The sequence below is a fragment of the Cyprinus carpio genome, chromosome A16, assembly GCF_018340385.1.
Source record: "Cyprinus carpio isolate SPL01 chromosome A16, ASM1834038v1, whole genome shotgun sequence".
Taxonomy (NCBI): Eukaryota; Metazoa; Chordata; class Actinopteri; order Cypriniformes; family Cyprinidae; genus Cyprinus; species Cyprinus carpio.
The window spans coordinates 19562763-19585151 of record NC_056587.1 but is presented as its reverse complement, the minus strand read 5'-3'; the positions used below and the strand labels follow the sequence as shown (position 1 = coordinate 19585151).

Sequence of the window (22389 nt, the reverse complement as noted above, 5' to 3'; positions counted from 1 at the left end):
GCACAAGCACACCGAATCTCACACACTCAGGCACATGGCTCCACCACTGCAAATACTCCACGCATAAAAAAAAAACATGTAGTCAGGGAAGAAATGTAGAGAAAGGGAACACCAGCCACATTGTTTTCAGCATAACAATGTGCTTCCTCCATGTACGGAAACTGTAACAGGTTCAGTTTAACAAGAGCTCATGTCAGGATACACTAGGGTCATACGGATTTGACAGTATATGCTGTACAGTACGATGCTAGAAATGTGTCAGTCGGTAGATTTTCCTATAACCTTAATACTCCTGTAACCTTTCCATGGCTACATGTATGAAAAATGCCAAAGTTTTACCATGTCAAGACAATATTAAACTTTTGATGAGAAAAAATAGAGCAGGACTTGATATAGTCTGTTCAGAATTTATTGAATTGTAAAAAGCGTGTTATATACCTGAATGTCAGCACAAAGCCATTTAATGAAAGTGAAAGTCGTGACATTTGCCAAGTATGGTAACCCATACTCGGAATTGGTGCTCTGCATTTAACCCATCCAAGTGCACACACACAGCAGTGAGAAGTGAACACACCTTGAACACACACCCGGAGCAGTGGGCAGCTATATATCTAGTGCCTGGACACTATGTGACACTAGCTTTTTTTATTATTTGTTTAATCATATCTATTGCATCTAAAATGGGAAAACTTCACATTTTGAAAATTTGATTAACCTTTCATTGTCACTTTCATGATTACATTGTATTCAAGTCATACATTTAATTGCTTTATGCATATGGAAATCAAACCCATGAACTTGCTGTTGCTATAGCACCAAATACTCTGCTTTGGAATCATATGTAATTTCAAAATACAGTGCTATAGAAATAAAACAACTATGCTGATAATATATACTGTTCCAGTGATCTAAAATGACTCACACAAGATTTTAGTCACACCACCCACCCCTAATAACAAAGTGCTTCCTCCACATAAGGAACACGCTCAGTTTAACAGAAGTGGTGTCAGGATCCACTGTAGAAATGCACTCAAAGGAAGCATATGCAGAGTACCAGAAGAAAGAAGCTCAAAACGATGCTATGCCTAATATAACATCGTCGTCATGGCGTGGTTGCTATGGCTGCAGTTGTCAGCATGGCACAGGGGGCTCATGCCATGACTGACAGCTGTGACAGCGATGTAATCCAATCCCCTCGCTGCAAAAAAAGTCTTCATCAGAGCCCGACTGCACAGAGATCTCGACATGAACTGAGTGGGAGAGGAGCGCGTAGGCAACACAGTGGAACGCCGCCCGGCACATGGAATCATATTCTGACAGAGGAGAAATTCATGAAGCATCTTCAAGGTGGTTAGACAGAGAGGAAATAATCCGGTGGGAAGGTGAAGGAAAGTGACAGGACGAAGTATCGCGATCAGCAATATATGATAAAAAAATTAATGCTGTCAAATGATTAATCGTGTTTAATCACATCCAAAATAAAAGTTTTTGTTTACAAAATATGTGTGTGTGCACTGTGTATATTCATTTTCAATTTATTTTATATATTTTACAAATATATATTATATATATATATTATATATATATATATATATATATATATATATATATATATATATTATATATATATATATCTATATATATATTCAAATATAATTTATATTATATATATATTTATATATATATTCAAATATAATTTATATATATATATATATATATATATATATATATATATATATATATTTTATACATATGTTTTATGTATAAAATATTTATATATATATATATATATATAAATATTTTATACATAAAACATATTTTTCTTAAATATATACATGCTTGTGTGTATTTATATGTACATAATAAATATACACAGTACACATATTCATATTATGTAAACAAAAAACTTTTCTTTTGGATGCAATTAATCGTGATTAATTGTTTGACAGCACTATGATAAACAAATTTAAAAATGAGCATAATACAATACATTTTGTGAGGTTTATAGGCAAAGTTAAAATCAATATATTTACTTTCTTGAAGGATGATTAATCTACAGAGCTGTTGAATAAATATAATTAAGTTTAAATCAAAGCAATTTAAAATTTTAAAATAAGAAACAACAGTGCTCACTTTATATTCAGAATAAAAGTCCCCAACTATGGTATGACTTCTGTAGATCCGGCCAGGGCTTCACCTGACATTCGTGAATAAACTGCAAGGGTGTGTGACATACTAATAAATAAGCAACTCATAATCAACTCATAAATTAAAATATAAATTAATAACTGTTACAAATAAATTTAAATTAAATTAATTTTAAAAGTTTTACAAATCAATATAAAACATTTACCAAAAAGGTGAAACGTTTCATCTTTTAACCTGCAAGTCGTGTTTTAACCAACAGATAACCATGAATGTGATGTTAAATTACTGAAATATTAACTTTTTTAAAATATTAAGTTATTGAAATATTAACTATTAAATATGAAATCTTTATATTAAATCTAATAATTAAATCATTAAAATAAAAATCGTTCATAATATAAAAACAACACTTGCTAAAAAAATATTTTTAACATACATCAGAGAACCGCAAACATAAATGCTGTTGAATAATTGAGATATTACCTTAAAATCTCAGTATGTACATACATTAAGTAAATATTTATATATATATATATATATAATATATATATATATATATTATATATATATATATATATATATATTATATATATATATATATATATATATATATATATGTAATACTTAAGTAAATATTGGGCATCCTATCTTAAAAAAAAAAAAAAAAATCACATTTTCTAATTTTCCACACTAATTTTCTTCAGATGAGATGTTTTGAACATGAATATTCAATTTGAATAGAAATCCTAGAGTCTGTTCCTCACACAAACCTGATCGTATGACTTCCGTAGACCTGGGATATAGTGCACAAGTCATATAGACTAATTTTAAGGTACTTTATTGTTGTTTTACAGCCCTTGTTGGAGCGTTATTGTGCACCAAATCACTTGTCTTGTATGATTCAAGAATAAAAAATAGTAAATATGACAATTTTTTCATTCCTGGAACCCATAATATGAAACAGATGCACACCCATGTGGGCCACATACATAATAGCCCTCAGCCCACTGGAATCAAAATATCAATAGCTCATCAGCACAGTGTCAGCACACTCTACTGACGCATATGGAACTGAAAACATGTCGTGTTGACATAGGGAGGCAGGTATCGAGTAATGAAGCTGAGTAATAGAGAAGATGAAAGATATTAGCATTGGCATTGTGTCAGTAAATGAAGTGAACTATAATGGGAGGTGCGACAGAGCTGAAGCTTACGCCCGCTGTGCCTTTATGAGATCTGAAGGCGTCAGTGCCGGGGTGTAAATGTGGAGGTGCTGCCACAACGAGAACTGGCACTACAAACAACACCCACATCAGAGAGCAGAACAAAATTACTGTACAAATTAAGTTTTACACAATGGTACAAAACTGAAAGGGGGAGAAAGGAATACATATAAAAGAAATATCACTGAGATCTGTTTATAACAGTCTGTCATCCAGAAGACTTAATGGAGATGTTTGGGTTTTAGATTTTCTTGCTAAGAAATCTCATATGTAGATTCACTCAACAACATTTCAAACTGAGCTCATAAAACTTTGCATTTTTTAAAGAAATAAATACTTTTATTAAGCAAGAACGAATTAAATTGATCAAAGGTTACAGTAGAGATATTTATAATGTTACAAAGGATTTCAGATAGATGTTGTTCTTTTGAACTTTCTATATGTCAAAGAATCTTGAAAAAGATGTATTTTGGTTTCCACCAAAATATTCAACATTGATAATGATCAGAAAAAACTTCTTGAGCAGCATATTATAATGATTTCTGAAGGATCATGTGACACTGTAGACTGGAGTAATGATGCTGAAAATTCAACTTTGCATCAAAGGAATAAATTACATTTTAAAATACATTCAAATAGAAAACAGTTATATTAAATTGTAATAATATTTCACAATATTACTTTTTTACTGTATCAAATTAATGCAGCCTTGGTGAGGAGAAGTGACTTCTTTAAAGAAAAAACAGGAAAATCTTTCATTTCAACTCTCTCATTTGAACGGTAGTGTATGTTAAAAATGAATTCAAACATTTCTCATTGAACTTATTCAGCGACTACATGATCTGAAGTATGCTATTTACATTCATTTTATAGCTCTATACTCTTATTCCAGGACAATAATTAAATGAAACCCAAATTAACTCCATTAAGCTTCCCAAGCTATGATCAGTTTGAGTAACCTCTAAAACCTGTCAAGTTTGATACTGAACACCAAAGACGAGCTCAAAGCTCAGAGAGGTGCAGGAAATACCTGCTTGTTACTTTCAGATCCAGGAGCCTGTCAAACATGATCATCTAGTGAGATTCTTTACACATTCAGGTTGAGCAGGAAAGTTCAAGTTCAATCCTATGCAAAGTCATACACTACAGTTCAAAAGTTTTTTTAATGTTTATAAAAGAAATATAATACAGTAAATCAAAATCATAAAGTAAAGTAGTAATGTTGTGTTATTTTATTATTATTTAAATTTAATGTTATTTTTGTATTTGTTTTTATTTTTAATTGTAATTTATTCCTGTGATTAAAGCTAAATTTTCAGCATCATTACTCCAGTCTTCAGTGTCACATGATCCTTCAGAAATCATTCTCATATGATGATTTGCTGCTCAAGAAATATTTCTGAAAAATAGGAAACAACAGTACAGTCCAAACTTACTGCTGACTGCTGACCTTCACCTGTCCAGAACACCTGAGAGCTCAATTCAAAATGTCTCCAAACATTAGTAAAATCGAGAGTAAGTAATAAGTACAGCTATATTTTCAGAAAATGTAAGCAGCTTCTGTTTGTGCAAATGTCACAGCAATGCTAGGGTGTTGCTATGCAGTTTGAAGTAACATTTTTACCTGTAGCACATTAGATTTGTACACTGAAGCTTAATATATACTTAAAATTATACCTATGGTTAGTTACTATCTATAGTTAGGTTTGAGTATGAGCAACAGTGATAGGGATAATGATGCTTGCCTAAGCAAAGACTATTATTAAGTATCAGTAACCATAATTAAAGCGCTATAATATTTAAATTAATTCTTCACTTTTTTTGCAATTTTTGCAGTTTTTGCAAAATGTAAAACATAGGTAAATCACCTGTTACAAAAAAAGAAATAAAAAATAAAACAATATAGAAAATTCCTTCATCATAATACAGTACATTGTGCCCTACTTTTACAGATTTTTTCATTCTTTTAGAATGTAATTCTTTTGCGCAATTATCCACAGGAACAATGACTACATCGGCCAACTAAATGTCACTGCACTTACAAACAGAGTCCATTTCAATCAGTTCTCTGAAAAGCTGTGTGTTGCTTCACGAGGATGAAAGAAGTGCTCTTGAGTGTACATTGTAGAAGTGTTCAGGGTCTGTTTTCTCTAGGTGAAGGCCGCTTTCATTCTGCTCTGGAGAGTTCAGAAAGATATCCACAGCAGGGTACATGTGAAGTTAGCTGGCCTCTTTCAGTCGGTATTGTCAGAGTATTAAGTATATTCACTCTCTTGCTGAGGAGACACTTAAAAATATTTGAGGTCATTCTGTTCAGCATGCATATATATATATATATATATATATATATATATATATATATATATATATATATATATATATATATACACACATATATACACACACATACACACTTTTAAAAAAACAGTGACATGACTATTGAAATGCTCTACATATGCATACAAATAGAGCTCATCACGTGAAGCACACAGCAGAATTGACTCACAATTGATAAAGTTGCTAAATATTCATAATAAACAAAACTGGTATTGTATATTGTGAATGTTGTTTGCTCTTTGATTAATCTTTTTTTTATATAAAAGCATCTGCTAAATGCATAAATGTAAATGTAGGCTAACAACAAAATATTCTAATATTCATAAAAATACACAGCACATATAAACACTGGGTAAAATACACCATTTCTATTTAGATTGAACTACTTTCTTACAGTTTTCCCAAATATTTGTAATGTTTATATTTTCTGTTTTCATTTTTGTTTTATTTAAATTTTGATTTAATTTGATTTAATTTTTTTATTCATTTTTATTAAATGTGTACTATATAGATTTTATTATTTTTATTTCAGTTTTAGTTAAACTAAATGAAAATTGGAAATGTTGCCTTGGCAACTAGCAGAAAAAAAGATTTATTTTTTCTTTAAGTAACAACAATGCCACTTAACTTACTAGATCCATAGAGCCACAGATCATCTATAAAGCTTTATGGAGAATAAATCTCAGATTTAGTCTTTTTTTCTTACAATTCCTTTCAAACATTTTTTTTTTTTTTTCTTATTGGTTTTTCATGTAAGATGCTTTGTCAAGTCATAATCATATGTGGTCTGGCAGTAAGACATTGTGGAACATGGTATAAAAGACTAATCCTCTTATGCCACACTAAATAAACTTTATGGATCTAGAATAATCTTTAATCCACACAACACAGCCATATTAGAGATGCCTTGGTTTTAGCGTAAGCCCTGCCATTTAGATTAAACAAACACCACTTTCCCAGTAGGACCAAGACCACACAAGCACATCCGTAAAGTGCGACCTATCTCATGAAAAGCAGATTTTTTTTTTTTTAAGAAATTATTATGCTCTAACACATTTACTGACCCTATGAGGCAAAAAGAGCTGGTTATGTAACATTATAATGCAACAACTGTATGCTTTCTTTGCCAAAATAAAGGGATTAAAATGCAATATTCCTTGAAAGACTGGATCTTACAATAGTCTGTTCACTCTCTGGTCGCTGTGTGGGTTAAAGAAATGCTGTTTTTTAATACTGGAATTTGGGCTTAAGTATATAAAATATTCACAATATATTCATGGTATATATTCAATATATTCAAAGAAATGCTGTTTTTTAATACTGGAATTTGGACTTAAGTATATATAATATTCACAATATATTCATGGTAATAAATGTAAGCAGCATCATGAATATTACAATTGCTCTTTATCTGTTTCCTAAAGATTATGTCACCAATATAATGCTAATATGAGAGCATTAAAAATTCAAAACTTAAATGCAATTCTCATCTGATATTTAAAGAAAAAAAGAGTAAATATTTCTAATTGCTCTGAAATGGCTTTTAAGAAAACATACAATTTTGAATTGATTTTTGAATTAATGAAAATTATAGTAATAAAATAAAATAATTAATAAAATAAATAAAGTATATTGAGATATAAAATAATAAAAGAACAACTGATATAAAATTGAAATAATAAAATAAATGAAGAACTATTTTTTTTATTTTTAGTAATTTAATTTAAATTTTAGTAATTTATTTATTTAATGTTTTTATAAATCCTTTGTAACATTAAACACTGCCATTCAAAGGTTTGTTTTTTCTTTTTTGAAAGAAATTAATACTTTTATTCAGCACGTATGTTAAATAGATAAAAAGTGAAAAGTAAAAACATTGTTACAAAAGATTTCTATTTTGAATAAATGTTGTTCTTATATATATGTGTGTGTGTGTGTGTGTGTGTGTGTGTGTGTGTGTGTGTGTGTGTGTGTGTGTGTGTGTGTGTATTTCTCAGAACAGAAAGAAATTTCATTTTCAGAAATATTCCCTAACTGTTATTATTAATTAATATTTCCTAACTATTGTCCTAACTCGAACATAATATATTATGGAGGGTTAAATACCCTAAAATTGTCCTTGACTCCACTCCATAGAGTCGATGTTTTCAACCAGTTTACAGTGACTATACTGAATGTACAGTATCATCACATGGACACAAAGAGCTTATAGTTTTGTAAGACTTCCAAAAATATCACAGAATCGTACTCCTTACTCCCAGTGGGAAATTATTGGCAACTGAAGAAAAAAAAAGTTAAATGTGACCACGAGTGGAAATTACATAATAAACATAATGAAAACAGTTAAGCTTTAAACCCGCTATACCACTGCAGCACTTAAGAACATTCAACCCAGGTCACATTTCATCCCAAAGGAATATGTGGCATAATTCAGTGGTTAAAGCGTTCAGAGAATAGGATGCGCTCCATTTAGTGAATATGAACACGATCAAACTGCTTCTGGGAAGTTCACACTATTAATGCACAGTGCAATTAGAACTGCAGCTTTCTTAAATTAGAGACAAATTTAGGTGCTTCAAAATAAGCAGAAATAAAAATCAATCACACAAAGGAAATGCATTTTCCAAACTGCCATTAAATATTTTGTGAGAATAATGTATTCCGAGGAAACCGGCTTCGTTTGTATGCGTGTCCTAAATTTAAAGCCCTTTGCCAAGAGTCTAGAGTAGTTTTCAACCAATTATAGTCACGAGGTTCGTTTGCCTGTAGGTCCGTATGGAAATCAGGGTCACACAGGGTGACATTAAAATGCATTCCCTGAAATGAGTTCAGACTTTCACTCGGCACATTTCCTTATCCGCTTCTTGGAAAGAAGGTGACAATTAAGTCACCTACAAATACACCCCCCTCCCCCCAATTTAATTTTCTTGAAATAACATGTTGGTCTTTAACACAGAGTTTATCCTCACACTCCACTTTCAATAAAGCCTCTTATTTTGAGACAAGGAATCTTCAAACAATTATTTGGACTATAAGTGGCTTCTGATCCTGTGCCCTTAGTCTGAACTACACAAACTTCAAAGCATTTTGGGGAAAAAAAACCTTAATATTCAGTAATATTATCAACTTGACTGTACTCACACTACTGGATGAGGACAAAACTTAAACTAAATTGAGCTGCTTCTGTAGAGCTGCTTTAGAGCTAAACTGAATTTGTTTCGTGATTGACTTACAACACTTATTGAACTGAATTGAATCAACTAACTCGAGTTGAATAATTACACTATTGCTTTCTGTAGAGCTGCTCACAGTTGAATTAAGCCTGTACTGACGAGCTAAATAATGACACTACTATCTTCCATAGAGCTGCTTTTTTAGTTGAATAGAGTTTGCAATATTTGCACTGTTACTGAACTAAACTGAATCAACATTGAACTAAGCTGAGTGGAATAATCACACTATAGTCTTTTTTAGACTAGTGTGTGTGTGTGTGTGTGTGTGTGTGTGTGTGTGTGTGTGTGTGTGTGTGTGTGTGTGTGTGTGTGTGTGTGTTTGCTTGGAGAAGCGAAGGTAAGAGAAGGCAACCTGAATGTTCCTGCTTCATTAGCAAGCCTTATTATAGGAGGTAATGTGGTGTGAAGTGGGAGTGGCTCTAACAGCACAACTTTTTTCTTTGGGGATTGTGTGATCAGGAGACAAGAGGCGAATCTTGTGTAATCTGGGTAATCTCGGCTCTAAGAGTGGATAAGCCCTGCTGAGGCATGGGCCACACACGAACGTTCAGTCTGCATTAACTGTTCCCATTGGTTGAGAGTACAGCCAGTAGTTTACAATGTGTCATAACAAAGCTTGATGCAATACAAGAAAACAAATATACCATTTTTGTTTTTAAAAAATAAAGAGGGTTTTTGCACTGATGCCAGAGAAGAACCATTTTGAAGAGGCATTGAACCCACTGCTGCTCGGGGGGCGCAGGATGAATGGATGGCTGCTGATTGGTGTGTGTGTTCACGGTGTGTGTGTGTGTTCACTGCTGTGGGTGTGCACTTTGGATGGGTTAAATTTAGAGCACGAATTCTGAGTATGTGTCACAATACTTGGCTGTATGTCACTTGTTTTCACTTTTTTCACTTTAGATTTCTGATGCTACTCACTATTTAATCAAGATTACAAGACAAGGTTATAGTAACCAGTCAATTCTGGCCTGTAAATACCCTCATTAATTAGGAATCGTTCTTGAGTCAATATTAGCTGGGTTTAAGGCCCATGGGAGCCAGAGCTGAGATGTGGAGTGGTGAGGGCCAACACTAGACTGTATAATGACAAAATAAGAAAAGAAAGAGTGCTTCTAATTGGAGGCTGAGGCAGAGGGAGATATGGACAAAATTGCTCCAGTCTTCTCCAGGGATGTTTGAACATCAAACCCACGTTCAGACAGCAAACAGGGAAGAAAATGTACAGAGACCAGTGTGCCATTTAATCCAGCCTGCTTATTAGAAAGAAAAGCACCAAGTCTGCCAGCTCTATCGATTGCAACAAGAAAAACACAGCCATTAAGAATCACTTAACAAAAAGCTTGTTGGTTTTAACCATCATTTCAAGGAGCGTTGATTTATTCTCTTCTACAGCACTTGTGTTTCCAGGCCTGTTATATGAACATCTCCATCATGGGAGGATATCAGCCCTAGACAGCAGATTTATTGCTCTTCTGTGAAACCAATAAACAGCAGAAATGTGAGCCAATTTCCCACAGGTTGAAGCCTGAGCTCTTCTACGGTCAGATTCATTATGCATACAGTACATCATATGTCAAAACTAAATTTCCCACCCCTTGAGCGCTCTAGAAAGCGCAATAACATTATCACACCCAAGCGATATCGCAGTCAAACTGCACACTATCATGCATCTGCCCATCCAAGATAGACTCTCCGCATTTCCACCAGATGTTTTTCAATGAAATGAGCTAAAGATCTGTAATTACTGTGACCTACAAGAGAGAGATATGTACGTTAAATTTGCCACTGCTCCGCTTCTTTGCATGCATGTCCCAGGGATGTTTTTAAAATATAAATCCCAGCAGCTCCTTTAATCTCCTTACACGCTTACATCCTCTTTTAAAATTCACTAACACAGCGGCAAATACACGTTGACTGAAGACGTCGCTCTGGCCAATAGAAGAGTCCAAACTGCACATTTACACTTTCAAGTTTGCAAATAAAGCTTTGATTTGAATGCATTGTACCAATTGTAAAGCTAGTATATGAACTCATGGATTACATTTACAAAACACCATTTTAATCAGAAAAATTACAGATTCAGATTAATGTGCTAAAAATGCTAAAATTGTTAATCAGGAATGTATTCATTGTACTGAATTAAATGCTTATTACATTCATTCATTCCCAAAAGAATGATTTTCATCATTTTATTACAGTAATTATTTTTTTTTCTTGCATTACAATAATGAGATTTTTTTTTAAATCAGAAAATTAACTGATCTTGATTAATATACTACAAAAATCTATTAACTAATTAAATTAAAAAATTGTTGTACTGTATATAATGCATATACATTTACACTACAGTAATGAGAATCTGGAGATGAGGTGTGCTATTGTGATGAAAAAATATCACAATGTAAAAATATTATGGTTCTAAAATTATGACAAATTAAAACTAAATGTAATTATTAAATATAATATATAACAAACATTTACGTATATTATATAATTATTAAATTTATAACAATTTATCATATTTTATAATGCAATATACAGTATAATATAGTAAAACAGGATTTTTTTTTGTTATAGCAGATGCTATTTTTGCACAGAAGAGGTGAATGTGAAACACAGCCACATTCGCAAATCAAAAGTCAAATAACTTCCATTACTCTGTACCTCAGAGCTCCTTCTATTATATTGAGAGATTGCATTATAATAATGATACGGCTGTTATCTAGCACAAAAGATTGAACAATCAGCCTGGAAAAATGGAGACAACCTACTGTGCTGAAATGAGGACATGTTTCTCTACCTTACAGACTTTGAGAATCAGAAATTAGGATGACGAGAAATAATTCAAAAACTCTATACAGAACTGTTTTTTTTTAAGTGAGACCGAAGACCTTTAGTTGTCCTTTTTCTAACCAGATAATAAAACAATTGTAATGCAAGTTTGTACAAACAGCCAGTCTGGAACCTTCACATCCCACTCACATCCATCAAGGTACTTATGGAAATAGCCGTATACCTGTCTCCCAGAAGTACAGCGACTTCCCATCTCCTGTCGTTTGGGAGCAAGCGGTCCAGATTCCACAGAGCAGAAAAAATAACCTCCATAAACACAGGGACGCTGTCCTTGCACCCCTAACCCCAAGTCCCATGGCTCCCCTGAGTCGGGTAAAATCCACTCGGTCGGGAGGAAAAGAAACCCCAATGAGAGTAGAGAAAGAAGTTCAGTCGCACAGACTGAAAGAGTTTGCGTGCCTCTTCAGTTAGTGCCCCCCGAAGGAACAGTGTGTGTGGCGGATCTCCTCGGCTTCTGCTCCTCTGGTTGGCTGGAGCAAAAAGGAGAACGTTCTGGCTGAATAATAGTGAACGGCAGCCACTGCTGCTACTGCTGCCGCTGTCCTCTGCCTACTGCAGCTGACTGACGCTGCATCTCCCCTCCCTCTGCCTCACACTCACTCACTCTCTCTCTCTCTCTCTCTCTCTCTCTCTCTTCTCAAGCTTAGGGCACAAGGACGCTCCTTCACCATGCTCCTGTGACGCTAAAGTAGACGATAAGATAAGAGGGGAGTGCTGTCGCTAAGGGATGGAGGGAGAAAGAGGGAGATTTATGAACTGCATATTATTGCACATGTCTGCTTGCTGAGAGACTGGAGTTGCATGAAGCTAGTTGAATATATGAAGGAAATTAAAAATAATGCAAGAAAAATAATGTTGAGTTACACTAAATGCTCTGCCTGAAAGCATGACATTTACTTTCTTTATACATGTTTCTGGGTGTTTTGTGAACAATGTGCATGTAAGTTTGTTTGTAATTCATCTTCAAAATGCAATACTTGTACTACTGTATATTGCTTTCTGAATAACATTACAAATGTGGTCTGAGAAACAGGTTGATTCAATCGCAAAGTGCTCTGTGCCGTCATAATTGCCATGAGGCTAATTGGAACAATGTTATAATAGTTAACTATAATTAATAAGTAAGTAAATAAATAAATAGTTAGTCACTTAAAATAAATTTTAAGACAAATATAAAACACAAAAAATATATATTTTATAAATATTAAAGAAAAACTTTATTTCAGCCTGTTGTCAAGGAAACATTTCAAATTGTAATTGTTTAACTTGATAATAACAACTAAATAACTAAAATAAAAGTAATAAACTATGTAGACATTTTAAAAACTAATACAAATAAAACAATTAAATAAATAAAATGAAAATGAAATATAAGAAAATAAAAATAAAAAAGAAGAAACTATAATAATATCTCAAAAATACTAAATGAACACTCCTCTAAAATGATAAGTATTTCACTCATATTACAATAGTATTATGGTTTGCAATTGGTGTTTCATTTGGATGAAGTGCATTTTCAAATGGTTCAAATGTTCAAATATTAAAATTGTCATCATTTTTTATATCATTTCTACCATAATATAATATCAGCCATGAACAAACAGTACAATCAAATGATTTTAAACCGCACAATCTTACTGTACTCAACATAATCTATTCTCAGTATATCGACAGACTACAGCTTTTGATGTCATTACGCAGGCAGAGATCACTAAATCTTAATGACTGTCTTGTTAATCCACTTTCCTAAGCAGATACTGGCACGGGCATGAGAGCAGACTAAATATCAGTGTGTGAGGCTCTAGAGTCAAGACACTTTCACAATAGAGCTTTCGGTGTGGATTTGAGTGTATTTTGCTGTTAAAGTGACTGATCTAAACTGATGCAAACTGCATTAGACTGTACTTTAAAAAGAGTGTAACAATTTTGCTATATAAAAAGTCACTAAATACATCCTGACGCTGTTTGAGAAGCTCAATACTGGATCTACATCAAGCATATATATTTGATGTTATACTGTACACAGAAAATGCAACAGTAAAAATAGCAAACAACTCTTAAATCACTCTTTACATATAAGGTGCAAAAATACTTCAGTCACTAAATGCACAAACAATGAATGGGGTGCAAAGATGTAAAGATATTGCCACCGCAGCATGTTGCTTCATCCTTGAAACTTCTTGTTTATTGTGGAAAATCAACCAACTATAAAATTATTGAACAATAACAGTTGCAAATCTTAGGTCATATTATAATTTTATATAATTTTGAAACTGTCATATCAAACATATGGCAGCTAGATCATGTGAAGCATCAGCTCATGCTAATTATCAAGATCAAATTATTTTGATGTCTTTTTAACCCAACCTAAAGGCAAAATATTTGCTGTACAAGAAAATAATAACAGATTTGTCATTTTTGGGTGAACTATCCCTTCATTCATTAATCAGAAGAGCTATTCTTTATACCAAATAATTAAAAAAAAAAAAATTAAAAAAAACCTGAATGCACCTTCAGACTTTTTTAGGATTCTCTTATATAGCAAAAGCCACCTAAAGTCTAAAGTAGAATACACTGAAATGCATGCAAACACAAAAAGGCAAACGTCACTGATACATCAAGAGATACACCTCATTTATTAAAAATGTGTCTAGGAGTCTGTAGCAGTGCAGTGGTTGGTAGTTTTATGAATGACAGTTGAACCCTGCAGGAGATCTTCTCTTCCACTCCAGTGGTCAGACAGGCCATGAGTGAAGCCACTCAAGCAGAACCTGCCCCGGTCAGGGCTAATGCTCACTCAACACCGCCAATCTCATCGCACACCATCTAAAATATTGTCCAAGTCTTTATGGAATGCCTGAGCTGAAGTCATCAAAATTAATAGGCATAATTACCTCCCAGAAATTTCTCACACAATTGTATTCCCATATATTATGCATTCGCTTCTCACAGCAAGATAACATGACAATGTGTGTTTGTGCGTTTCATGAGCTAACAGGCTTTCCCAATCGCAGCAATGTTTTATTACTTATACTTTGCACCAGTTTCCCTTGAAGTGCAGATTTTGTTTTTTTGAACATTGGGATGGAAACGTTGTTTTATTTGCAAATGTTTCATGCGATATTCCAGTTTTTGGCGCTGATTTAATCCACAACTTTGGACGAAAACATAGCTAGTGACAAAAAAATTGGAAACACTTCAGGAGTTTCAAAGTCGTAATCTAATAGGTTGAATTATACAGGATTTTCGGGAGACGTGTGTCACTTTCTTTAACATTCCTCCTGGAAACAAAGATGCCAAACCTCATGGAAGAAGAAAGCCATTGTGTTTACAACTGTGACAATTTGTGCTTATCAGGATCAAATAAATGCTGGATTTATGTGAAATATGTCAAGTTCAAGTTTTACACACTGGTCTGTTATTGTGGGGACATTTCCTCGCCCCTAAATATGGCAAAAAACAAAACGTGACTGGTTGCTTAACCTGTCAGTCATATGGCCTCTTGGGGGGTCCTTGGCCATTCAAAGTGGCCAGAGTTCCCAGACCTTCTGCCGTCAATCTGTAGGTCTGGCTACGCGAGACTACAATGCCTTCAATAAATGCAGAACTGCATTTGGCCTTCTTTCTTGTGTTTATTTAAATACAAGAAATACAAGTAACATTTATTAAATTATTTTAATTTGTCATGCTGCATTTCAAATCAATGCAAGAAAAGCCACAATACAATCTCTGCATCGGAAAGTGAATACTGTACAGTAAGTATTATATTTGGTTAGAAAGTAGCAAATCATCCCAGGTTCTTTTGTCTACTTTTTTATGATTGTGGACTTCCAATTTGGAACACAACTTGTGTGGAAATCTGCAAATTTTCACAGAGCTGAGGATGCATGATGTTACAATAACACAGCACCCCAAAAGATTAATCAACACAACTAATAAACATTCACTTTTAAGCAAAACAAAAGTGCACTGATTAGTCAAACGCCCTTCAATACAGGATAATAAAACTCGTTTAGCAAACAGATGTGTAAAACATGATAAACAGTCATCTTTCCGTCTGGGTTATAGGAATGTCCCACACGTTATGCAGCTTAGAATCAGGGCTATATGTGCAAATTGTGGACAAATCCCTCTTTTATGAGTCTATATTCTTTCAATGAATCCATGATTCAGGTTCTAATCCAGGTCTAATCGGCATTCCCATTGTGTTGTTCCCATTGTGTTGTGAATCATTGCTTATAGCCATCTAAAGATAATGCAAATAAAGCCATCAATTTAATCTTATCAAATCTGAAGCATCACGACTCAGCTGAAGAGATGATTGTACTAAAAACATGCACAAGGTTCTCTATCCTACCTTCACACTGAAGTCACCATATTTGGTGGCTTCAACGTTTAAGAAAAAAAAAAAACTAAAGCGATAAATGGCTGTTTCCTGAATTTTATTCCAAGTCAAAATCCGTACTGAATACTGCCAGAGAGGAGGATGACAGTTTGTCTGGCCGTAGTGACAGGCCTGCGATAGATTAGACTGCTGTCCCTGAGTCACAAGGCAAATGCGATGACAGCAGTGGCAAAGTCTCGCAGGACTGACAGTCCCTGAGTCGCCATAGTGATGCCTGAAGCCAGTGACTCATGTTCAGAGAGGAGGAAGTTGAAAGGAAGAGTCCAAAATAGACAGCCGATGCTAACGGTTCAAATGACTGAACAATCAGAACACTGATCCTGCCGCCCGGCACTCACAACCTTATTACCATATATTAATATACCATAGTATTTAAACAAATGTCCTGAAAAACATGGTAATATCATGGTAATGTCATGTACTGTAGGAAAATGTCTTTACCTGCCATTCTGCTTCATGTAAAAGTGGCATGCATGTGTTGAACTTCATCGGTTATAAACGCTGACAGTTGTCGCTTTTAAAGTATCACTGTTTACGGAGTGAGAAGCCATTTTAAACGATTCAGTGAACTGTCTGGGTGAACCGATTCAGAACGTTTTCAACAAACCGCAGAGAAACAAAGTATAGATACATTTACGAATCGAGCATCACTACTTCTGATTCTAAATATACACTTTAGAAAATTCAGAACACATCATATGATATGATTGGAAAAATATTGTGAGAGAAAATTATTATAATTTCGGTGAATAGTATCTGATCTTCTTAACCAGACAAGGATTTATTAATAAATCTTTACTAAAATTGGTCAAATGTTCCATTTAATACATTTCTTAATCCAAAAAATATCCCAAGCTCACAAAATGTAGTGACACAACTGTTAGGTATATAAATAAATAAAAAGAATTAGAACTATTTTATGTAGGCACACTACTTGTAAGTAAGTAAATTAATAATTAAATTACAATAAATAAATTCTACTCTTTATAGTCACACCACTAGCATGCATAAATATATAAATAAATAACATTTGTATAAATACATATATACTGAAAAAAAACATAATTTAACATTATAATCTTTTTACCCCATTTAGACAAAGCATCACATTTGTGTGTGTGTGCTTTGTGGGTAGGGTCTGGATTATGAGCTTAAATCATCCACTTACCTCTCTCTGTTGACCTACTCTGAGATCATAGAGGGGGAAACCAATTAGTCTGATGAGATTCTTCAAATGCGTTTCTGCTCTCCAGAAGAGATGTGATTCTTATCCACATAAATGCATAATTTTCATGCTCAACTGATGAGCAGAAATTCTACAAAATACAGACCATCTCCGCAAACTCTTACTGTCATCCATGCATCATCCCAGACATCTTCATGAATCCATCTTAACTGTCCCCACACACATGCTTAACTTGATCTTCACACAAATCCACCAATGAATCAATGCTGTAATTCCAGTGAAAGCTCATCAGAGCACAATGGCACTGTGCCCTTTTTCAGACAACTGTTGAGCAAACACAGAGACAAACACAAACAGTGCTTTGCTTGCAGCTTTGCATGGCTCAAAATGTGTAAAGTTTCTTTCCCCTTCAGCAACACAACCACAAGTCACTCATAAATTAAGTCAATCAACTCTTCTTAAAATTTGCTAGCTATATAAGCAACTGACAAAAAGTGAGTTTAAGATTTTGCCCTCTTACGAAGCATCAGTTTCATAAATACCTGAACATAATTGATTACTTTTGATCTAACTTGTTTATCAAATTGATTTAAATGGGATTATTGTGTACCATATTGACAAAAAATATATATATATATTCTTTGTTATCAAAATGAATGCATTAAACATTATTAGAGCAGGGTTTCCCAAACTGTATATAAGTGGTAAGTTCATTTAGAAATTCAAATTTAAAAGGCAAAAAAGAATAGGGTTTAAGCACATTTTCCAAATTCTGAGCAGATTTTTGAAACTTTTAACCAAATGTACGATTGAGATCTAGTAGGGCTACAGTAAATATTTGTGTAATGAATTAGGAGATTTAAAATATAAGAAGGCAACTTTCCTAAAAGTGCCTTAACAATGAGCATATACATATGCAATGTCTTCCTATGATATAAAGAAGACCATAATAAGTAATCAAAAAAAAGTGACTAATCTGATTATAAGCATTTTAAAATGTAATTTACTCTAATTACAAGTACTTATTTTTTGGAATCTATTTATTAATCCACATTACATGTAATAATCAGTTTCTGTTCGGCAGTGATCATTTATACAATAAGGTGATAAAATGCTTTAGTTTAGTGATAAGAGCTTGTTTTTTTTTTTTTTTTTTTAACTCATCAAAACTGACTCTATACTGACTTAATCAAACATTGGACTTCAAACCTAAGTTCTGGTTGACACTGAACTAGAACTTTGAGAGTAAAGCAGCTTCCCTTGAACAGATTGTTTGCGTCTATGGATTTTACCAATAGGAAAAAAAGATTATATACCCATTGACTGCTCTCTGAAGTTGAAAATCCAAATGCCATATTTGCATAAACAAAATGAAAGAAAAAAAAAACTTTTCTGAACCAGTAATTTTGTTTTGTTTTCCAGTATAAATATCTAAATGTGCTTAGAACAAGATAAATGTACTTGAGAAGCAAAACTGTTTAGAATTCCTTTCAGTGGATTGAATTTCCTTCCTGTTATTTTTCACTTATTTTATGCAAAACAGCTTACAAAAATGTTGGAAAAAAAATCTAATATATACAGATGTAAACATGCCCATGCAAATCTAAATCTGATCAGATATAATCCACCCATAAAGAAAACAAATCTAAGCCATTTCAGAGAAAAAACATAAATATTGAGATGTTATGAATGCTGACTATCACCAAAAGGCTGAAAGAGTTTTTTTTTTGTTTGTTTGTTTGTTTGTTTTTAGCTATCTACTGTTAATATTTTGTTCAATCAAATATAACAGTCATAATTAGCTATTATAAGAAAAGAGTGGGGTAATTTGGGTTGGTTCTCAGGCAGTACAGCTGTGCAAATTCAGGGGAAAATGTCTTGCCACTTCTGAGGGTGCTGGAAGGTTTGAGTTCACTGATAGTATCAAAGTAAATGTGGGTCGACAGTATTAAAGCGAACCGACAACAGAGCAGAGAAAGAAACAGGTCAGACTGAACTGCAATTGGGATTAATCTGTCAAATTAATAGAAAAAGATCCAGCTGCCGATTCTTGTTTAACTACATTTAACACAGCATTTCAAAGGCAGTCAATTCCGGTTTGTTGAACCACAGAAGTGACTGTCGAGAAACACAACCGGTGATCAGAGAAGCCTGTGTTTCATTCTGACACACGTCTACTTAAATGAAAAAGAAAGAAAGAAGATTTAATACGTATATGACGTATTTATGTCCTTGAGGTTCATTCATTTACTCTATCTGGGTACGTGATGAAATTACAGACAACACTCTGCCTCTGACCTCTACTGTAACCGCATCATTAGGAGATCTCATGAGCAGCGGGACACGCCATTCGTTATCATCGCCATGGTAACAAACACTGACGGCTCATGACAGGCAGTCATGTGTCATTCATCAAAAGCTCGCTGTCACTCATGGCACTTAAATCAAGGATACAATAACAAATGCTTAATGTCAGCAGAAGGCATTTGCATGAATAAGCTGCACTTTATTAGAGACACAAAATATTTAATGATTATTGCTTGATAGTAAAACTGTATTTAGACATTCCCCAAACTTTGGTAAATTGACTGCAAAAATTGCAAAATTAAAATAAATTATGCATATAATATTCAATTTGACCTCCTGAGTTCAACAATCAACATTTTCTGAATGTTAAAATAAAGAAGTGGCCCTTTCACTGGCCATTTCTTAACCTCTTAACTGTCACCCACTTTTACTTGAAAGTGCACTATTCAAACTTAAATTGTTACAATTTATGAACGCTTTTGAATAGAGACCTAAGGTTGGTCTTCTTTTAAAGAAGACAATGAGCAGATTATTGCAGAAGTGAAATCATTTTAAAAAATGAAAGTAAAAAAATTAAATTTACTGTAAAGAATATGTACTGTAGTATTTTTATTTTATTTTATATAAAATAAATATATTACAAAATAGGTTTTAATCCAGATTTGGCATAAAATGAAAGCCATATACTTAAAGAAGGTGTGTTTGAACTTGAATTGAATTTGAAGTTGATGTAAAAAAAATTGAGGTTACTATGCAATTTTGTTTAGGTGTTATACCACAAACAGCCACCAGGTGCGATCCAAGCCACATTGAATTTTTTGATGCATTTTTCTGTCACAAATGTATACTCTCTCAGTATTACTCCTATAACAAAATAGCCACCAAATATGGAATCTTGAGACTCTTTTTGATGATATGTAGTTTGTCAAGATTCTAAAAAGGTTTGATTCCAAAAGACCGTAATACATTTTGTAATATGACACACTGCACTAAGGGGGAGGAGCCCGCTACAAGATTTCAAGGTCTATGGTATTTCTATTTCTATGGTAATGTCCAATTTCAAAACGGTTTCACAGGATGAATTTTGAGATTTTAAGCTTTCAAATGATATATAATATATGATGATTACTAAAAATGTGATAGGAAAAAAGGAAGCGAATAGAATTTTTATGACAAAGGTCAGAGCTCCTGTTATGGTGTATATGTTTGAGGTGCACTCTTGTCATTAAATAATCTAATACTGCTCCTACATATTTTTAACAACAAACAGTGGTAAAATATCAATTTAAGTGTCTTAGACCTTTCCAACGATATATAGTTTGTCATGATTAGATTAGGATTTAATTGTAATATATTAAAGAAAAGTTAGGTGACCCGCTAGAGGGGGATGGTGACAGTTAAAAAAGAAAGAAAAAAAAAACTGTCTTCATTTTTCAAATTTTTTGAAAATAATAATAATAATTTGTTAATAAAACAAAGATAACTGGACTACGTTACACAAGAAAATACTATTTAAATTATTCTACTTAAACATTTCATATTTAATTCACTGTGTTACTTTATTATTTGTTTGTGAGATTTACTAACAATTTCTGAGTGAAAACCTTTTCTACACCAAATTGTTTTACAGTATACCACGTAGTCAAGTAACATTAACTAAATAATTTTTTTTTTTTAATTTAACTAAATTTAATTTAAATAAATAATTAATTATTTAAATATATTTTGATACAGTATTTTTTTTGTTGTTGTTGTTGTTGATTAAACATAATAATAAAAAAAGGCAAACCAGTTTTTTGTTTTACTTTAGTAAACTGGCTGCAAAAATTGCAAACCTCATGAAAAATGTACAGAAATTACATGACATACAATAGTCAATCTGACCTCCTGCTGAGCAACATTTTATAAATATTAAATTAAACAAATGGTTCTTCTTATACTGATTTGTTGAGAAAGGGGGAAAATTACATTTTCATGCCGTTTTGTACTTTAAACAATCTAGTCACACAATAACCACTGCCTAGTCACATGTAAACTCATTAACTCATTTTAAATACTAAAACATACAAGTAATATTTATTTTTTAATGTTATATATTTTGATTTTTAAAAAAATGCCTAATTAATTTATTGCTTGAACTTCATAAAAAAAGCTCAATTTTAATTTAGCTAAAAAAAATTGCAAACACTGAAAAAATTAACAGAAAATAAATTAATCATGCAATGTTCAATTTGACCTCCTGAGTTTGAAATATTATGAGTGTTAAAGGAAACAAGTGGTCCTTATACACTGACTGTTTGTTAAGAAAGAAAAAACTGATTTCATTTCTCATGCCCAATCTACTCGTGCAATGTGTCAGAAACAATTAAAGAAGAATAACCAAGTATCACCTAGACACATGCTCTCTATAAATTTTCAATGTCTCTTTATTTTTTTCCTTACATTTTTGAATGCAAGCTAAAAGACTGTGAGCAACATAATGCCATAATTAATTAATATAATTAGGCCTACATGTTAATAGAAAATGTGACATTTCCAGACTCATACTGAGTACCTCCCGGGGGCACTCTATTCACCAATGCTTTAGTCCCAATTACCATTTATTAAAACAGTTTGATGTTCTGTTTGGTCCTAAAGTCCTTTGGCTAAAGTGTGAGCTCATACTGGACACTAGAGAACATGGAGTCAGTCTAC

At 33.0% G+C, this 22389-nt stretch overlaps 1 protein-coding gene across 1 annotated transcript in view; it reads right to left on the bottom strand.

Moving 5' to 3' along the window:
* Positions 1-12396, bottom strand: part of LOC109106333 (thrombospondin type-1 domain-containing protein 7A-like) — a 97645-nt gene extending 85249 nt beyond the window's left edge. The window contains 1 exon segment of the mRNA XM_042773181.1: positions 11961-12396. Coding sequence (XP_042629115.1) covers positions 11961-12093 — 133 coding nt within the window. The 5' untranslated portion in view covers positions 12094-12396.
* Between the last annotated feature and the right edge of the window lie 9993 nt (positions 12397-22389).